The 19523-nt window shown below is 43.9% G+C and overlaps 2 protein-coding genes across 3 annotated transcripts in view; one reads left to right on the plus strand and one right to left on the minus strand.

Moving 5' to 3' along the window:
• The window catches only part of GHR (growth hormone receptor), a 385809-nt gene extending 374244 nt beyond the window's left edge, over positions 1 to 11565 (minus strand). The window contains exon 1 of the mRNA XM_089496029.1: positions 11558 to 11565. The gene's annotated coding sequence lies outside the window, so the exon portion shown is untranslated. The remainder of the gene's footprint in view (positions 1 to 11557) is intronic.
• OXCT1 (3-oxoacid CoA-transferase 1) overlaps positions 11332 to 19523 on the plus strand; it is an 89106-nt gene continuing 80914 nt past the window's right edge. For both annotated transcript variants that reach the window (XR_016277809.1, XM_089496052.1), the window contains exon 1: positions 11332 to 11525. Coding sequence is in view for 1 of the 2 variants with exons in the window: in XM_089496052.1 (XP_089352178.1) it covers positions 11448 to 11525 (78 nt within the window). In the remaining variant the exon portion in view is untranslated. The remainder of the gene's footprint in view (positions 11526 to 19523) is intronic.

The raw sequence follows: 19523 nt of genomic DNA on the forward strand, positions 1-19523 counted from the left end.
ATGCTCAATTATCCCAACAAGGTCTGAAAACAATCCCACTTTTGTGGGATATTCCCAAATTTAAACAGGATTTGGGCGCTTCCTTTCCATGCAATAAGGTCCAAGGATGGGCATAAATTGTTGCGGATGCTCCAGGAATTGCCAAGATATCGTTTGGGACAACAGAAATGTTCTTTGGATATTTTAATAAAACACTAAGAACTACAGCAACAAATACCACAACTACTTGACATATTTGTTCTGTCTTGAGAAACCTGACATTTTTAGGGAGTAACTGCAATCATTCAATGGCTGTCTCCACTTTTCTACTTTGTTCTGAAAAACACATCTGATCTACCTCATTTCCCATTATCTTACATTTCATCTGTTTATTTGCATATTGCAGCACATCCAAAGTACCTGGGACATCAGTTTTAGATTCAAGCAAATCCTGTTCTTCAGAGTTTCATCACACGTGAACAGACATATTTTAGTTGTCAGCCGGTAAAATAAATCTACTTATGAAAGTAGACTGTCTGCAGTCTTAGTTTCAATATGTTTTGTTTCTTTCAGTGTACTTATACAGTAATTTTTCTTGTCAAACAGAAACTGTTCAGGACTACTGAAATGCAATTATGAGATACGTTCATGATAGGGCAGGCCATCTGCAGTTAGGATATCAAGAAGCAAGATTACATTTATAAAACATATTGCCTTTCCTTCAAAGAGCTGAAGGAAGGATATGATTCCCTGTATCGGGAGGATGGTGGGACATAAATAAACATAAACATAAACATAATAATAATAATAATAATAATGCTCCTACTCACCCACCCTGCACTTATCCTTGCAGCAATCTTGTGATGTAGATAATTGTTTCGTTTTGTGGGTCCCATTCTCCTAGCATGGGACCCACGGCAGTTTATAATAGCTTAAAACAAAAATTCTGCTAAAATCTTATTTTACAAAAAGTTAAAAAATTAAACAACATTTTTATTTTAAAAAATGCATGGTTAAAAACAGATTTAAACATGGTTTAAGGCATAAGAGAAAGATAAAGCCACAACACACCATTTTCAAATACCTTTCTGCCAAATGCTTTAAGAATCAAAGGGTTGCCTCGTTGTTTCAACAGGATAGATATATTATCCTTGTAAATGATCTCAGTCATTATTTTCAACAATTGCAGCCTTTTCTATGCAGGATGGAAACGTGCTTTGCTCCAATGAGGTATGTACTGCTCCACTTACGGTAAGTGACTTACCCATTTGGCCAGTCCTCTTTTGTCTGTTTTTAAGAGCCAGAAAGAGCACAGGTCCAGTATGCATGTGGTGAGCATGACATCTTCAAGGATCCTGTCCACATCCTTAGGATGCATAAACTGAAACATATCCAGTAATGATGGAGAAGCAGGAGCCAGGTTTATATCCATTGGTTCAGTATTGACTATGGTATCCCAGTTAGAGCAGGTCCAAACGATTTTATTTGCAAAATGTTATGCATATTCTTTACAGCAGGCAGCTGAGTGGTTTACATGCTGATCCTTTGGGGTAGAGCATAAAGGTTCCAGACCGCTTGAGACAAATCTGCTGGACAAATAGCATGACTCTGGGGAAAAAAAATAATGCTAGGAAAGGTAGAGGGAAGCAGAGAGAGAGGAAGGCCACATGCTAGATGGATGGATTCTACTTTTAGATTGTAAGCCTGCGGGCAGGGAACCGTCTATTATACCCTCTGTTGTAAACAGCTCGGATACCCAGTGATTGGGCGGTATATAAAAAAATCCTATTATTATTATTATTATTACTAAGGAGGCCATAGGTATGAATTTGCAGGACCTGGGCAGAGCAGTCTCATCTACAGGGTCACCATGGGTCGAGATCGACTCGAGGGTGGATAACAACAACAAAAACTCTGTAGATGCATTGGTGTCTGTGAAGAAATTCCATTGAGCTCTCACCTGTGTCTGTTCAGACCTACTTCTGTCATCATCACTCTAGTCTCTTTAACTTTTTCACCACCAGCTCCCTATTAAATCAGAGGGCCCACTAGTTTCTATTTTATGAGAGGAGATAATCAACGGCAATCATGCCTATTGCCTTTACTGTTTCTCCTTTCTAAATCCTGGTCTTTAACAGGATTACCTGCCCTGCCAACCGGAATCCGTCTGGATTGCTGACCCCTCCTGGGATGAACCATTTTAACCGGCATCTTTATACAGAAAACTGCCTTCAGCCAGCCCTTCAAATGGAGGATTGTTCTCTCTAAAGTAGGACAGGCTGCCACCACTCCAGCAATAGAGTTATCCAAGATCATGTGAGTTTATCACATGGGGTTTATTTCATGCATAAACAGGATTTAAAATGGGAAAATCCCACAAAAGTGGGATCGTTTTCACATGGCATCATGCATTAACATGCACAGAAAGTTAAAAGTGGCTGATTTTGTCCACTTTCTGTGTTGGTTATTTTTGCATTACTGCTCAATGCCCCCAAGGAGTCTGAAAACAATCCCGCTTTTGCAGGATTTTTCCGGGATTTAAATCCAGTTTTTGCACAGGATTTTTGCATGGGATTTAGGCATTTAGCCTCCCATGTGATAAACTCCTTAGGCTATGATCTGATCCATTTAGTTGGAAACTGCACCTAGAAGTGGTAATCTACTATCTATGACTGCATTCATTTCACTTTCGTTGAGCGCTTTGTACAGTAAGTAGCACGCTGGGTCTAGAATCCTGCTTGAAATCCCTGTTCAGATAAGATTATCTCTGGATGACCTTGAAAAGTGATTATCTGTCTGCCCAACCAATTTCAGGTAACAGGTGTGAAGATAAAATGAATTGAGCATTTACCATTCATCTCTGGAAAGTGGAAGGGAAAGTAATTAACAAACTGTGATCTCCATTTTAATATATGCATAAGAACAGGAGTAACTGTTCTTATGACTATTTATACCTCTAGCAACCCGTTTTCCTTGGATAATTTGCAATAATACTTTAACCAAGTAAGCATCGCCTTGGGAATTCCAGTGTTTGTTGTTAATATTTAAGCATATTTTATGTGTGATTATTAACTTACAGCAGACTTAACATAGCTCCCTTTCTCACATTAACTGTGGGGAATTATGCTCATTCAGACCTGTCAGTTCAAAACGTCAGCTACTGTTCCTTCCAAATTTTGGACAAGGAAGACAGTGAAGGTACAGGCTTACACCTGAACAATAAGAAAACAAAGATAATGTCTACAGATGATGATGATAATAATAATATTTATATATTACCCACCTTCCACTATAGATCAAGGTGGGGAACAACAGATTAAAATGCAACGTCAGTTTAAATAATAATAATAATAATAATAATAATAATAATTATTATTATTATTATTATTATTAACATTTGTTTATAGAGCGCCTTAAAGTTTGCACAGAGCTTTACATAGTAGAGGTCAAATAAAATAAGAAAAAGAATAAAAACCTGCCAAGTGGGGTACAATCTAAAACAACATTACATGATTAAAACATCTCTAAAATAAACCATATACACCAATTAAAGTCACATAACATCTGTTTAAAAGCACATACAAGGCCAATATATGTTAAAACCATCAGTCCATACTTTCACATTCATAATTTCAAATTTATAATTTAAAAATCATCTATATAGGCCTGTTGCCAACACAATGCTTACAGTTGCCAAACTTGTCCTGGCTGACTTGAATGTCCTGCGGATTATTTACATAACTTTAAAGTAGACAAGGAAGACAATAAAATGCTTAAAGATTTTCCATAACTTGGCTCAGTCATTAATCAGACTGGAAACTGGAGAGAAAAAAAATCATGACAACTAGGATTTAGAAGGGTAACTATGAAGTACTAGAGAAATTCCTCAAGTACAGTATATAAATACTAATGCTATTACCATTAGAAGTGCAAAAAAGTTTAGTACTGAAGAGTCAAGAATACAGGGAGCAGTAGTAAGAAGGAGGTTAGATAGCTTTAGTGACCTGAAATGTCTTCTGTTCTTGTTCAGCTCTCTTGACCCCTCTGTGGTGTAAACTGATACTGTTGCTGTTGTGTGCCTTCAAGTCATTTCCGACTTATGGCAACCCTAAGGTGAACCAATCATGGAATTTTCTTGGCAGGATTTGTTCAGAGGTTTGTCATTGCCTTCCCCTGAGGCTGAGAGCATGTGACTTGCCCCAGGTGGGGAACTGAACCTTGATCTCCAGAGGCGTAGTCCAGCACTCAAACCACTACGCTGGCTCTCTCCAGGGATGTTTTCACCTCTTTGTTTCCTGCCAATACTCTTTATCAGCTGCCCCAGAAACTGCAGCTAGACTGGCTGAACAGCTGCACTTTTGGTGTAACATTTACTAAAATAAAGCCTTTTTCTTTGTTTCTCGAAACTGGTGTCTTCGCTCATCAGTCAGGAATCAGATACAAATTGGTTGCATTCACTATACATCAGCTGTCCCTCATGCTGTAGATGTCAAAACGGAGGCTGAGAATGCTTTGATTTAGATTTCCTGCATGGCAGGGGTTTGGACTGGATGGCCCTTGCGGTCTCTTCCAACTCTGTGATTTTATGTTTCCATGAGAAACCTCAGCTTTGTGCCTAAGGCCACTTACAAGGGTATGGTAGAGACAGAATTCAAACAAGGAACTTCCTGATTTGAGATGTAACCTCTTGGCTATTACACTTTGCAGGACAGATCACAAAACAAAACCGAGAAAGGAATTACCAATCCAGGACTATCTGATGTTCAGGAAACAACTGTGCCAACATTTTGAGGCAGGTGCTTTTATGTTTCACGTATGTTTATGGCCACTCCTGTGTAAACAGCTGCAATAAAAGAAGCCCTGTGCTTACTACATTACTTTTTTTTTAAAAAAAGCAACCAGTTATAGTTCCAGGGCTGCTAAAAGTAGTTAGTTATTACTATAGTTGCACTTTTTAAAAGAAACACTTTAGGCTGGAATCCTGCTGGTGTCTTACACATGAATACATTCCTCTGTGCTGTGCAAGCAGCTGGACATTTTTTAAATCTGGAAATGGAACATCTATATCCAGTTCAAGATTGCAATAGTAAAGTCATACATGCATTGACACTGCATGAAGCACATGACACAGGCAGACACACATTCAGGTTGCACTGAGTTTGATTGTGTAACACTGCTGTTCAGCACAAGGTTTGCATGGCACTAAACTATGATGAAGGATTTTGGCCTTTATCTTTCCCATTTCTCAAAAGTAACAAAATAGTTACTTTTAAATTGCCTTAAAAATATGAGGATGAAATACAAACATTTAAAACAGAGAAATTTTAAAAAGACAAAATCCAATAGAACAGCGTCTTGTGTGTGTGTGTGTGTGTGTGTGCACGCTATATGCCTTCAAGTTGTTTCTGACTTATGGCGACCCTAAGGCAAACCTATCATGGGGTTTTCTTGGCAAGATTTGTTCAGAGCGGGGGTTGCCTTTGCCTTCCTCTGAGGTTGAGCGAGAGTTGCCTAAGGTCACCCAGTGGATTTTGAAAATCTTGCAGTCAGTTCCGAAAACCTATTAAAACAGAAAAGTCAGTTTTCTCCATGTTCTCTTCTAAGTACTGAAAAGGATTTTCCTTCACCAGTAACTCCAGGAGAAATTAGAAGACTTCTTGGTGAATCAAGAATCCAACTTTATTGAAAGAAATGCATTTCTGTCTCACATCCTGACTGATCAGAATCTGAACAGAATGTGGGCTTGGAGTTCAGTGCATATGCACTTCAAAATTGCATCCTGAAAGTTGGCAGGGTAACTTTCCATCCAACCAACATTTCCAGCCAATGTTAAGATTAGCTTTCCAGACCAGGCTTCTAAACTGACCTTCTCCAGACTCCTTCCATGTAAACAAACCAGTCCTTGTTTCTCACTATCAAAAAGCCCTTAACATTTTGTCAGGAGGGAACCAGATATTCCAGGTGTAACCTTTCTTGTGTCAGACACTTTTCCTGGACAGCAGTTTAAAGTTAACCGAAGCGAAACAATATTAGCCTTCTCCTTCAACACTAGTGCAATAAAAACTTATTTAGATCTGATAATTTGCTACACTATTATTTATACAACAATTCACTCAATGATATTGAATGCTGGCATGGCATAGCTCCGTAAAAAGAACTAACAATATAGACAATCTGTAAACTGGATGTGTATCTATTTGGTTAAAATCAGACAGTACTACCTGAAGTGGTATAGAAGATCAGAAGTGCTGTCCCCAACTACTGTATGTTCCTTCCACACCACAGAGTTATAGCACTGTGATCCCATTTTAACCGTCATGGTTCCATCCTATGGAATCTTAGGATTTGCCATTTAGGGAGATATCTAGAATGCTGAGCCAGAGAGTTCAGCAAACTGCAAAGCCATTACACATAGCACTATGATTCTACTTTTGACTGCCATGGCTGCATCATATGCAATCATGGGGTTTGTAGTGTGGTGAGGAACTAGAAATACCCCTCCCTAAACTGCAAATCCCAAGATTCCATAGGGTGGAACCATGGTTGTTAAAGGGGAACCATCATGCTATAGCGTGTCATGTGAAAGGGTCATTCTCCCATATGTAGAGCTCTACATCTTAACAGTTGAGTGACAGACAGAAAATCTGAAGGTGAAATTTTCCCTACAGCATTTTGGGTAGAAAATGCACCTATTGAAGTTGTGCCTGTCATGCCATTAGGTGGAGCCTGAATCCTGAATTTCTTCTTATACTTGGTGTAGCTGCATACACTTGGCCCTCCACGTTTGCGGCTTTAACATTGGTGGATTTGATTATTTGTGTTTTTGATTAATATGTCCTCTCTAGGAATCTCTAAGTCCTTCAACGCAATTCTGCTGGAAGCTGACCATAGAGTTGTGCTGGAAAACTTAGGCGGGTTACAAACCGCCATAAAGTACGCGCTCCGCGCGTACTAGGGTTAGGAAGGGCCGTATTAGGGTTAGGAAGGTTCTTACCTTCCTGACAGCCCTTTCTCCCAGTACGCGCGGAGCGCGTAGTTTTTTGCGGTGCCCATCCACATGGGCGCCGCCATGTTGACGTACTGGACGCTGTGCGTCCAGACGTGTCGCGGCGGAAGTGACGTCGCGAGGACGCACTCCACCCCTCGCAGCGCCACTTCCGCGTTCCAAAAAGGAGCGGCATTTCGCCGCTCCTTTTTTGCTGCGCAGGGAAGCCTCGCGGTCTGGCAGCTGGGGCTTCCCTACGCAGCGAATGGCGGCGGCGGGAAAACGGCCCCTTGAGAGCCGTTTGTAACCCGCCATAGACATTGCTAGAGAAAACACTTATCTAGGCATTTGTAGGTCCTCCAACATGATTCTCTGGAGTTTATTACACTGGGGCTAATTTTGGTATTAAAGAGAGATTAAAGTTCATTTACAGCATCTCACAAATAAAGCGAAAATGGCGAGTAATTGCGTGAATGATTATCACATGTAATTGTGCAAATAAAGTGATATAAGAAATGCATTGTCACTGAAATCCTGAAAGTAAAAAGATGTGTGTTAATGCTTCTTTGTGACCACTTTAACGCTGGGTTTTGTTTGACGTTGTGTGAAATCATTTTGCATGATTACACAATTTCCCCAGGATATTCACAGGATAAACTCCCAAACTCCTTCGTGTGATAAACTCCTATGATCATTTTCTGGCAGATGTTGGCTGTAGAGTTGTACTGGAGGACTTGAAGATTCCTAGAGAGGTGTTCACTTAGGTAAAAGAATACAGTTGTCCCTCCATATGCACTAGGGTTAGGGGAACAAGACCCCCGTGAATATGGAAAAACCACAAATAACAAAAACACTTACCTGAGAGAACACCTCTCTAGGACTGTTTAGGTCCTCCAGTGCAACTCTGTGGTCAATGTCCAACATACACTGACCAAAGAATGGCACTGGAGTAGCTACAAATGGTCTTTCAGTGCAACTTTTAGTTAAAGTTGACCACAGAGTTGCACTGGAGGACCTAGACAGTCCTAGAGAGAACATGTTAATGAAATCCGTGAATAATCAAAGCTGCAAATATGGAGGGATGACTGTATTCTTTTTTGATTTGCGTTTTTTCTCCATTCATGAGGGTATGTCACTGCTAACCCTAGCGAATGTGGAGGGACCACTGTAGTTTGTTCTTGTATTCGCCTGTGAACCGCTTTGATCTCCAAGGAAAAGTGGTATAAAAATAAAGATTTATTATTATTATTATATTGTCATGCATTATGATGTGAATCCTGGTCTCCCTCCTCTTTAACAAGGAACTCAGCAACTTTTTTCCCCATTGTGAGACACATGGTGGTGCAGCCAAAAGCAGCACTAAGGCTTAAGGTGAAAAGTATTAAGGTGATCCGTAGGTATTAAGGTAAACAGAAACACAACAGAAGCTCTCTCCAATAAAAGGAGTCACACTACACCCATGAAATGAGACCTATGCAAGGTGCTGGCCTAATCAATGCCAGTCACATGAGTTAAAGCATTCAAATGTAATCCTTGCCCTTTATTTTCAAAACACTTTTTCTTTCCACTTGTGTATGCACTAGCTCTGAAGAAGCCTTCCACAGCTGTTTCCAGGACAGAATGCAAAATAGCAAGGGGCCACTGACCAGCCCTGTTTTGCTCATTTTCACTTCCTTATGCAGCTGCTTCTCGGGTTTTGATAGCTATCCCTACACTCTGATCTTTTCTGGAGATCAAACTGCTTCTAGAGTATGACAGGACAAATTCTTTCATGAGCTTGGCTCATATGCAGCTCAGAAAGGCTTCAAGTGGCTCTTGAGGTCTCTCATTCATTGTTGCTGTTGTGTGCCTTCAAGTCATTTCCAATTTACATTAAACGTATCATGAGATTTCTTAGCAAGATTTGTCCAGAGAGGTTTTGTCTTTGCCTTCCTCTGAGGCTGAGAGAGTGTGACTTGCTCAATGTTGCCCAGTGGGTTTCCATGGCTGAGCAGAGATTCCTGGTCTCCAGAGTCCAACACTTAAACCACTATACCACACTGGTTTCTCTCTGGTTTTCACCATACGTTGGAGACAACCTAATGGTGAAGAACAAGAACAAATTGAAAATACCAGGATTCCACAGGATGCTGCTGTAAAAGTTAAAGTGGAATCATAATGCTACAATTGTGTAAGCCCCCCCCCTTTTATTTGTGTGTAAAAATTATTCTTCTAAACTTAACTATGTTGTGTGTCTTCAACTTGTTTCCAACTTACAGTGGCCCTAAGGCAAAGCTATCATGGGGTTTTCTTGCCAGATTTCTTCAGAAAGGGTTTGCCATTGCCGACATCTGAGGCTGAGAGAGTGTGACTTGCCTAAGGCCACCCAGGGGGTTTCCATGGCTTAGCGGGGATTCAAACCCTGGTTTATATAGTCTGAGAGCAAGCATGGCATAGTGGTTTGAGAGCTAGACTACGACTCTGGAGACCAGGGTTTGATTCCCAGCTCAGCTATGAAACCAACTGGGTGACTTTAGGCAAGTCACAGGCTCTCAGCCTCAGGAGAAGGCAATGGCAAACCTCCTCTGAAGAAATCTTGACAAGAAAACCCCATGATAGGTTCTCATTAGGGTTGACGTAAGTTAAATTGTAAGTCTCTTTGAGTCCCAACTTTGGAAAAATGCAGGATATTAATAACAACAACAATAATTTAGCCCGGAGGAGAGAAGGTTAAGAGGTGATATGGTAGCCCTGTTTAAATACTTGAAGGGGTGTCACACTGAGGAGGGAGCAAGCTTCTTTTATGCTGCTCCAGAGCACAGGACCAGGATCAATGGATGCAAGCTCCAGGAAAAGAGATTCCCCCTCAGCATTAGGAGAAACTTCCTGACAGTAAGGGCTGTTCAACTGTGGAACAAATTCCCTCGGAGTGTAGTGGAGTCTCCTTCCCCGGAGGTCTTCAAGCAGAGGCTGGATGGCCATCTGTCGGGGATGCTTTGATTGAGATTTCCTGCATGGCAGGAGGTTGGACTGGATGGCCCTTGCAGTCTCTTCCAACTCTATGATTCTATGATTCTGTCATATCACCCCTTAACTGTCTTTTCTCCAGGCTAAACATCCCCAGCTCTCTAAGTCATTCCTCATAGGATATGGTTTCCTCATAGGAGCCCTGGTGCCGCAGTGGTTAAATGCATGTATGGCAGCCACTTACTCAAAACCATAAGATTGCGAGTTCAAGACCAGCAAAAGGGCTTAAGCTCGACTCAGGCTTGCATCCTTCCAAAGGAGGTTGCTAAAATGAGGACGCAGATTGTTGGGGGCAAATTAGCTTACAGTTGTAAACTGCTTAGACACTGCTTAGGCAGTATGAAGCAGTATATAAATGAAGCTTGTTTGTTTTGTTTTGTTTGTTTTCCAGACCCTTCACCATTTTAGTCGTCCTCCTTTGGGCACACTCGTTTCTCAACATCGTTTTTTAATTGTGGCGCCCAGAACTGGACACAATATTCCAGGAAAGGCCTAACCAAAGCAGAATAGAGTGGCACTACTAGTTCCCTTCATCTAGATCAGTGGAGAAGAAGCCAGTGGAGCTTTGAAAGCTTGCCAACGCGTTTATAGATCATGGATATTATAGATCATTACAAAAAGAGACCCAACTGCCCATCTCTTTGCCTTTGTCTCTGACTGAGTGATTATTCATCTACTTTAAATGTTAATTGAGTCAATTTTAATCGTTAATTATTTAATAATTGGGGTGGGGTAATGTTGGGGGGGAAGGTAACCCATGGGATGTTTTGGCTGTATGTTGTATTTTTTCAAATGTTGCGAGCCGCCTTGATCCTACAGGAAAGGTGGCGTATAAATAAAACTTTATTATTATTATTATTATTATTATAATATTGTGCTTTTTCGTTGGCCCCGTGAAAGGTATCATTGTTTGGTGGATATTATTGTTGTTGTTGTTGTTTCCCTCAGGAGTGTGTGTGTGTGCCATTCATTTCAGTGCCAGAGTGGCTGGGGTCTTTCTTGGGTGGAAGCTCTCTAGGATGGAAGGATGTGACACATGTGAGCCTAACAGTTGTATGGTTGTCATCATCACCACCATCATTTTTATATTGTCCTTTAACAAAAGGTCCCTTGAGCAAATCCCTGTCAAAAGACAAAGCAAACATAACTGAAACAAGCCTAAGGCCCAAAACACATTGGAGAAATAATTCAGTTTGATCTTGGGAACTGTAGTTTATTGTGGCCCCAGAGCTCTCTGGCCACCATCCATTCTGCTGAGTACAAACAGAGGTGGAGACTAGGCATTTTCCCTCCCAGTTTGGACTGGGATTGGCTGGGAAGGGGTTAAGAAGCAGCAGCAGCAGCAGCAGCGTCAGGGCCAAGCCCCTCAGCCGGCAGGGCTGGGATTTGCAGGGCCTCCTTCCTCCTTGCTGCAGCCAGGCGCCTGCCTCTCTCCCCTTCTCCTCCTTCTCCTCCTTCTAGCCTCCCAGCTGAGAAGATGGCGGCCCACAGCCTCCTGGCCCGCTGCTTCCCCCGCCGAAGGCCCCTGCAGCTTCTCCTCCAGGCCCAGGCCAAGGTAAGGCTTTGCTACTCCTGGCCCTCGGAGGGGCCTGGCTCCTGGGGATGGAGGAGGAAAGGCGGCTAAGGCGGCTGCTGCTGCTGCTGCTGCTGGACCACGCACTCCTCTCTGGACACATGGAAAGGCATGCTTCTCAGCTTCTGTAAAAGAGGAGGACATGGAGGACAGGTCCTGGGAAAGGAGGACCTCTAGCCACCCTGGCAAAAGAAGACAAGGCACTGGGAGATGCAGGGCATTCGGGGGGGGGGGAATGGAGGACAGGACCAAAATAATAGCTTAAACGCACTCTCATTCACATATACATATATGAGAGTGCCTTTAAGCTTTTATACACACACATAAATATATGTGTATCTATCTAAATGTATGCATCTCAGTCCTGCTCCAAATGGGACTTTTTGGAAACTTCTCCTGGACTTAGGGTTGCCATAATTCTTTACTAAAAACCCAGGACAAAATGAAGGACAAAATTTAGACCAAAATATAAGACAATTGTAGGATAAAATTTAGCCCAAAATGTAGGACATTAAAGATCCTCCATTTTTCTTAAATGTCCTACATTTTGTCCTGGTTTTTAGTAGAGAATTATGGCAACCCTACCTGGACTGAAGGTTGAAATGGAGGACGGGTCCTCCGAAAGGAGGATGTGTCTAGTCACCAAGCTTGGGTTGGGAATATGTCATTTAGGATTGCAGCCTTCTCTAGGAGGGTTGCGAATTTTTGGAACCTGTCCCCTTTTTTGTGGTTGTTGTTGTTGTTGTTTGCCTTCCAAGTGGTTTCTGAAACACAGAGAGTTTCCTTGGCAAGGGTTGTTCAGAAGAGGTTTGGCCCATGGCCGTCCCCTGTGGCTGAGAGAGTGTGACTGTCCCAGAGGTGGGCTGCCATGGCTGAGCTGGTCCCAATGCTGCAACCCTGGCTCTCTCACTCGGGCCCCTTTCTGAGGAGGAGAAAGGGCAGCCAAAGAAAAAAAATAAAGCAAGTGGTTTATATTTAGCTCTCATCCCAGGCAAAGAGAGTGTCAGCTTGGCTTGAACCCAAGGCCAGCAGGAGAAACCGAGGTGGAAGAACGGTGTCCTACTGACATTGATTTGCCCTCTTCCCTCCTTGATCCCATGGTGAGCTTGGCTTATTTCCATTTGCTGAAAGCAGGATTTGCTGAAAGCAGAACACAGACAAGCTCTCCCCCTCCCGCATAGGTTGCATCCGCGCTGCAGAAATAATCTGGTTTGGCACCACTTTAATTGCCCTGGCTCAAGGCTCTGACATTCTGGGAATGGTTGTTTGTTGTGGCAGCAGAGCCACAACAAACCAGATTATTTTTGCAGTGTGGTTGCAAAGACTCTTTGGATCACAAAGGAAAAGATCCTCCAAGATCCCTGGCTCTAGGAGAAACGTGGCGGCCTCTCCTCCTCCTTCCTCCATGCACCCTCGTGGTGAACCATCCATGCAGCCGGCCGGCCGGTTCCTCTTGGCCTCCCCTTCATTGTTTGCTAAAGGACGCTGCAGAGATGTTGACCTGACCTTGAGGAGGAAGGGAGCCGGCCTTGCCATGGCCTGGGATTCAGCCACCTGTGTCAGCCTGGTTGGGATTGAGGAGAAGAGCTGGAGAGTGTAGAAAGCTAGGCCCGGGGCAGGCAGTGGCCTCAGTAGGGGGGTGCAGGGGTGTGGACCGCACCCCAAAAGGCGGTCACATCCATCACATTACTACACTACATTCTTTATAGCCCTGCTATTCCACTTTAACTGTTCTGGCTGCCTCCTGTTGCATTCTGAGGCTTGTAGTTCAGTGAGGCATAAGAGCTCTCTGGCTGGGAATTCTAAATGCTCCTTCCCTAAACTGCAAATCCTAGAATGCAACAGGAGGTAGCCAGAGCAGTTAAAGTGGAATAGCAGTACTATAAGAGTGTAGTGCGGTAATATAGCCAGTCAGGCCCTTCCCTCTGCGCCATCTCTGGATATATTGCCCCCATACCGTCCCTATGGCCCCCTGCATGCATTGCCACCCCCACATGCTCCTCCCATGCAGTGACATCACTGGAGGGGGGTTTGGTGGTGCAGTCTCCTTCAGGTGACACCCCAGAAGGGGGTGACACCCAGTCGGGCCCTTCCCCTGTGCTCCTCCCAAGCACTGTCCCTGTGTGTGCTCCCACCTCCCCAAACCCCTACCCCCTGCGTGTGCTCCTGCGCCATCCCTGCATTCCTCTGTGCATGCTCCTACTCCCCGCATGTGTTCACCTCCCCACCATCCCTGTGTGCACTCCCCTGTGTCTTCTCAGAGGGAACCAGAGAGTGTGGAAGGCTAGGCTTGGGGCAGGCAGTGGTGTCACTAGGCAGGTGCGGAGGTGCAGCCTGCACTGGGTGACACCCCAGAAGGGTCTTCACCCCTCACGCAGTCCCTGTATGCACTCCCCCCACCATTCCCTGCTCCCCTGCGCAAACTCCCACCCCCTGTGCCCTGCCTGTGATCCCACCCCCACACATTATCCCCTCTATGTCGTGGCATCACTAGGGGGTTTTGGTGATGCAGTCTGCACTGGGTGACAGCCCAGAAGCAATAGCAATAGCAAGTGCGTTTCTGTACCGCTTACCGATGTACTAAGTGGTTTACAGTGTGCAAGTGAATTGCCCCCAACAAGCAGGGTACTCATTTTAGTGACCCAGAAAAGGATACCAGGGTGAATGGACCCTGAGCCCCTGGCTGGGATTGAACTCACAACCTGGTGGTTTGCAAATGAGTGGCTGCAGTACAGGGATTTAACCACTGCGCCATCTGGTTGCCCCGCCCCAAGGTTGGCCCCTGTGCATGCTCTCTTGCATTGCACTTTCACCCCCGGGCCATCCCCACACGTGCTTCTACCCTCCACATGCACTCACACTCCCTGCATAGTCCCCATGACGCTATGTTCACTGTACCCATGCGATCTCGGATGGGGCGGCAGAGGGGGAGGGAGTGCACACAGCCTTGGAAGCCCTGCCCTCAGAAACTACCCCCTGCACTGGGTGCACTGGTGTGGGGATGCCACTGTCCCTATGCTGTCCATGCGCTCCCATCCCCTGTGCATCATCAGGAAAAGGGCAGGGCGGTACAAGGGGAGATAACGTGCACTGCCCCCAGAAGCCCTGCCCTGCTTTTCAACAAGGCTCTCCACCTGAGAAATAGATCCTTTATTTAATTTATTTATTTATTGCAGTTATACCCACTGTTTAGAAATACTCTCAAAGCAGCTTACAAAATTGTTAATTAGACTGTTCCCTGCCATCTAAAAAGGCAGGACACAAAAGAAGAGAACACCTGAGGGAAAGGGGATCATGCCCAGCAGAAACTGCCTCTTAGGTCCAAACCACACTGTGGAAATAATCCAGTTTGAGACTGCTTTAACCACCCTGGCTCAGTGTTAGGGAATCCGGGGCATTGCAGTTTACTGTGGCACCAGAGCTCTCTGACAGGGAAGGCTAAATGTCTCATTTGTGTTCCTTGTTGTGTTCCTTCAAGTCATTTCTGACCTATGGCAAACCTATCATAGGGTTTTATTGGCAAGCTTCTTCAGGGGGATTTTGCCATGGCCACCCTCTTACCTTTTGCTTATCTTTTGCTCCAGGGTTTTGGCTCTCTCCACAGGTACTTGGCACTTCTGCTATGCGCACCAGTCACTCAGAGGTCAGAGCGAGGTGCCCAGAGTCAATAATACGGCTGGGCACTTTGTTGTGGCCTCAGCAGCAGTTCTGAGCAACAAATGGGAGTTTGTTCCCATGGGAAGGCAGCCCCTGCCTGTTGTCACTGGGGAGAGGGCACAGGTGACGGGAAATTGAGAGGGAATTTGGGACTAGAATATGGACATAGCATGAGGACACATTAGAAAAAAAAAAGCAATAATGCTTTGAAAGGTGGAGGGAAGTGAAAAGAGAGAAAAACCTCATGCTATATGGATGGACTCTATTAAGGAGGTCACAGGTATGAGTTTGCAGGAACTGAGCAGAACAGTGGAGGACAGGGAATATTGGAGATGTCTCATCCACAGAGTTGCCATGAGTTGAGATCCACTTGAGGGCAGTTAACAACAACAAAGCCAACTTCTCAAGGGACTGAGGGAGTTGTACTCCAAAATATCTGGAGAGAGATTCCCCATCTTTGCTCTTTGCCATAGTGAACCCTCTGTTTTATCCAGACATATCACAGCCTCTGGCTCCTTGTTCCATGGAGACCACTTCTATTAGAGCTTTTCCATCCATGCTCTTCAACAGGGATGGGAATTGTGCTTTCAACTTCTAGCACTCCTACCTAGTGTAGCCAGTGGGGAAGAATTCTTAGGAGTTGCACTTAAGCAACATGAAATGCCCACCTTTGCAGACATGCAACATGCAATCGTTGTGCAAGCTATTATGCCGTTATGGGAACTCTAGATAACCTCCAGTTATTGGGGTACATTTAAAAAAAAATTATATTGGTTTGTGAAAGTTTTTACCTTTAGAAACTTAGGTGTGTTGCAGAATCAGTGAGAGTCCAGTTGTAGCTCTGTGTGAAATCATAAAGGCTCTTTAATCAAGTTGGCACAGTTTGATTAGCTAAGAAATGTGCCCTTGTCAGAGAAAAGGTGATGAACTGGTTGCTTGGAACTTCAGTTGTGCCGATGTTGATGAAATATGACATGTGACTTACCATGCGAGGGTGACTTACTATGCCAGAGAGAACAAACTGTTAGCTCATTCTTTCTGTTTAAAACAGTGTATGCATAGTATTGCCAGATACTTCTTGGTAAGGAATTTTGTTTCTGCTCCCATTGCATTTATTAATGAAGACTAGAGTCTTTATCTGTTTACCGTAGTTACCTGATTTGCAAACCAAGTTGAGGACTCCACTTGACTTTTCTTCCTATGCTTCATTTCCAATCATTACCTGACATAGTTTGTTGTTGTTGTGTGCCTTCAAGTGGTTTTCAACTTTTGGCCACTCTAAGGTGAACCTACCCATGGGAGTTTCTTGGCAAATTTCTTTAGAGGGGGTTTGCCAGTGTGTAGCTATTTGTTACCTGGTGTGTAGCTATTTGTTTTTGCCTTCAGTTTATACCCCTTTTCATTGCAGTTTTGGAGAGAGCCTGAGCTATAGTTTCAGTACTACTTGCCATTTTGCATTCCCCATTAAGCAATAGGTAGCGAGGATCAGGTAGTGGTTTGAGTGCTGGACTACAACTCTGAAAGATCAAGGTGTGAATCCCTGGTTGGCCATGGAAACAGTCTCTTAGCCTCAGAGGAAGGCAGTGGCAAACACCCTCTAAATAAATTGCTGAGAAAACATCATGATAGGTTTTTCTTAGAGTTGGAAACAATCTGAAGGTACACAACAACAACAACAAAAACCATACAAAAGGACAGTAAGCATGTATCATGGCAGCCTGAAATAGGTCTAATTATATGAGGATTTCTTTTAAAAAATATCTCCTAGCATCTGTTATCCTGCTTGACCACTCTCCAGGGTGGCACAAGATCCTGGTAGATGTCATCTAAAAATGTAAATTTCTGAGCTCTCATGATAAAAATGGAAGGTTTGATCACCACTGCTGACAATTGAAGTTGTCAACTTCTGTCTGCTGAGGCTGATGTTGGCTTTGCTCTCTGTAGCTTACATTTTATATCTAGTGAGAATGATAATGAGATCCCAAACATTTTGTAGCTTGATCTTAAGCGTGTTTATTTAGAATTGGAAATAAGTTCCATAGATTTCAATGGAAATGTATTGTATGCAAAAGATTGCAACCTGTTCTGCAAGTAAACAAGTATTCAAAATGCATCTGAGGAACTAGACTTTAGTGTATGAAAACACACGCTTCCAACTTCCTTCAGGTCTCAAAGGTGCTACAAGACCTCTCTAAGTACCTAGTCAGCGGAAGTAGTTTTGAAGTCTTTTTACAATGGATATATTAGCTTTTTCCCGTAAGTCTTAAAGCTGGGCTTCTTTCTGATCAGGAAGGGTGGGATATAAAAATAAATATGCAACATATCCATCTGGCTTATGAACTGTGGACATTGTGTCAAACTTGAAGTATTCTCACCCTTGCTCTTGAATGTCTGCACAAGAGAAATTTCCCAGAAGTTGCTTAAGATGATATTACAGTCTGTTAAGATACAATTCTCTTCCTAGAAAATGTGACCATAGGTACTCATACCAGATGTCACAACTGTGGTTTTTACATCTGAGAAAATCTAAGTTGACAACATTTTAATTGGTTAACAGTATTGATATTTGTAATACTCCTCTATACTCCTCTATTTCTACCCATTCAGTGTCTGGTTTCCAGTTGGCAAAAAACAAATGATTAGTTAGTAAAAATTTCAGTTTTTCTACTACTTTTAAATATTTGATGTAGTACTTTAGCCATTAACAATTAGTTCATATTAGTTCATATTTTCTGTTTCCTTTCCCAGCAAACAAAACAAGTATCTTGCCTGGAAAAAAATAGCTAAAGCAACTCCTAGGCCCTCTCTGCAAGGCCAAACAAAATGTTGTCCTTCTATTCCCAGGGCGAGGAGTCCAGACAATGAAGGGTCCAAACCTCAGTTCTGGTACAAAGAGTCTGGATGACATCTGACCAGTTCATAATCTAACCCACTGTATACCCATCTTTATATATATATATGTATGTATGTATGTATGTATGTATGTATAAACTCACCTTTTGCTCCGGTTCTTCCTGGAAGATCCAGAGCCCTCCCAGAGTATTCTGGCCCAAGGAGACACAGCCCCAGAGAACCCCTAACCACTGCCAACGCTTAACCTTTTCATAATTAGCATGTTCTTCTTGTTTTGTGCCTTCAAATAATTTCCAACGTAAGGCAAATCTAAGGTGAACCTTAGGTTTTCTTGGCAGGGTTTATTCAGGGGGGTTTTGCCTTCCTTTGAGGCTGAGACAGTGTGACATGGGAGTATATCACACGGAGCTTTTTGGAGATTTTCCGGCTCAGTTCTGACGTGACTGTGGGTCCAGTGATGCACATTCACGTTGTAACTTGAATGTGTTATCAGACGCCATTCCTTTCTATGGGAGCTCCTTGCGAGGTGCTTCCGCAGTGATTCCAAAGTGACCCCTCATTTTGGTAAAACTGAAAAAAAAGTGACTTCACAGAATTCGCTTCCAAGCTCACTTTGATTGAACTTCGAATTGATCTGGTGTGGAAAACCACTCCGATGTCACCCCCCTTGGCCTCCTGCGTCCTGCTCCGTCATTCCCCTCCTCCTCCTTCATGCCATCTCCTCCTCACTGCCAACCTGCCACTGATCCCATCATCCCCTATGTCCTTCTAGACCCCGATCTGCTCCCCTCCTTCACCCTGCCGCCGATCCCATCATCCCCTGCGTCCTCCTAGACCCTGATCTGCTCCCCTCCTTCACCCTGCCACCTATCTCATCATCCCCTGCATCCTCCTAGACCCCGATCTGCTCCCCTCCTTCACTCTGCCACCAATCCCATCATCCCCTGCATCCTCCTAGACCCCGATCTGCTCCCCTCCTTCAACCTGCCCCCGATCCCATCATCCCCTGCGTCCTCCTAGACCCCGATCTGCTCCCCTCCTTCAACCTACCACCGATCTCTTCATCCCCTGCTTCCTCCTAGACCCCGATCTGCTCCCCTCCTTCAACCTGCCACCGATCCCATCATCCCCTGCATCCTCCTTCACCTCGATGAAAGATGACAGCTAAGGAGGGGTCAGGGAAGGAGGACAGCGTCCAGAGCCCCACTAAGCCTGTGCAAGGGTACCGATTCGAATAGTTGAACCCTCAAATTATGTTCCAGTGTGATAATACAATGTGCACTCACTCCCCTTTGCTTGAATCCGCATCATGTGACTTGCTTGGAATCGAACTGACTCCGCTTCCCCCTCAACTTGGAAGGGCAGCGGAAAGGCAACCAGGTGTGGTAAAACATCACGTTTTAACGTGAATTCGCATTGCTAGACAGGAGTGACTCCGAATCTGGTGTGAAAAAACATAACGTTTCGCAT

This window comes from Sceloporus occidentalis, unplaced genomic scaffold (assembly GCF_023333645.1).
Source record: "Sceloporus occidentalis isolate IW3139 unplaced genomic scaffold, rSceOcc1.0.p SCAF_1, whole genome shotgun sequence".
Lineage (NCBI taxonomy): Eukaryota > Metazoa > Chordata > Lepidosauria > Squamata > Phrynosomatidae > Sceloporus > Sceloporus occidentalis.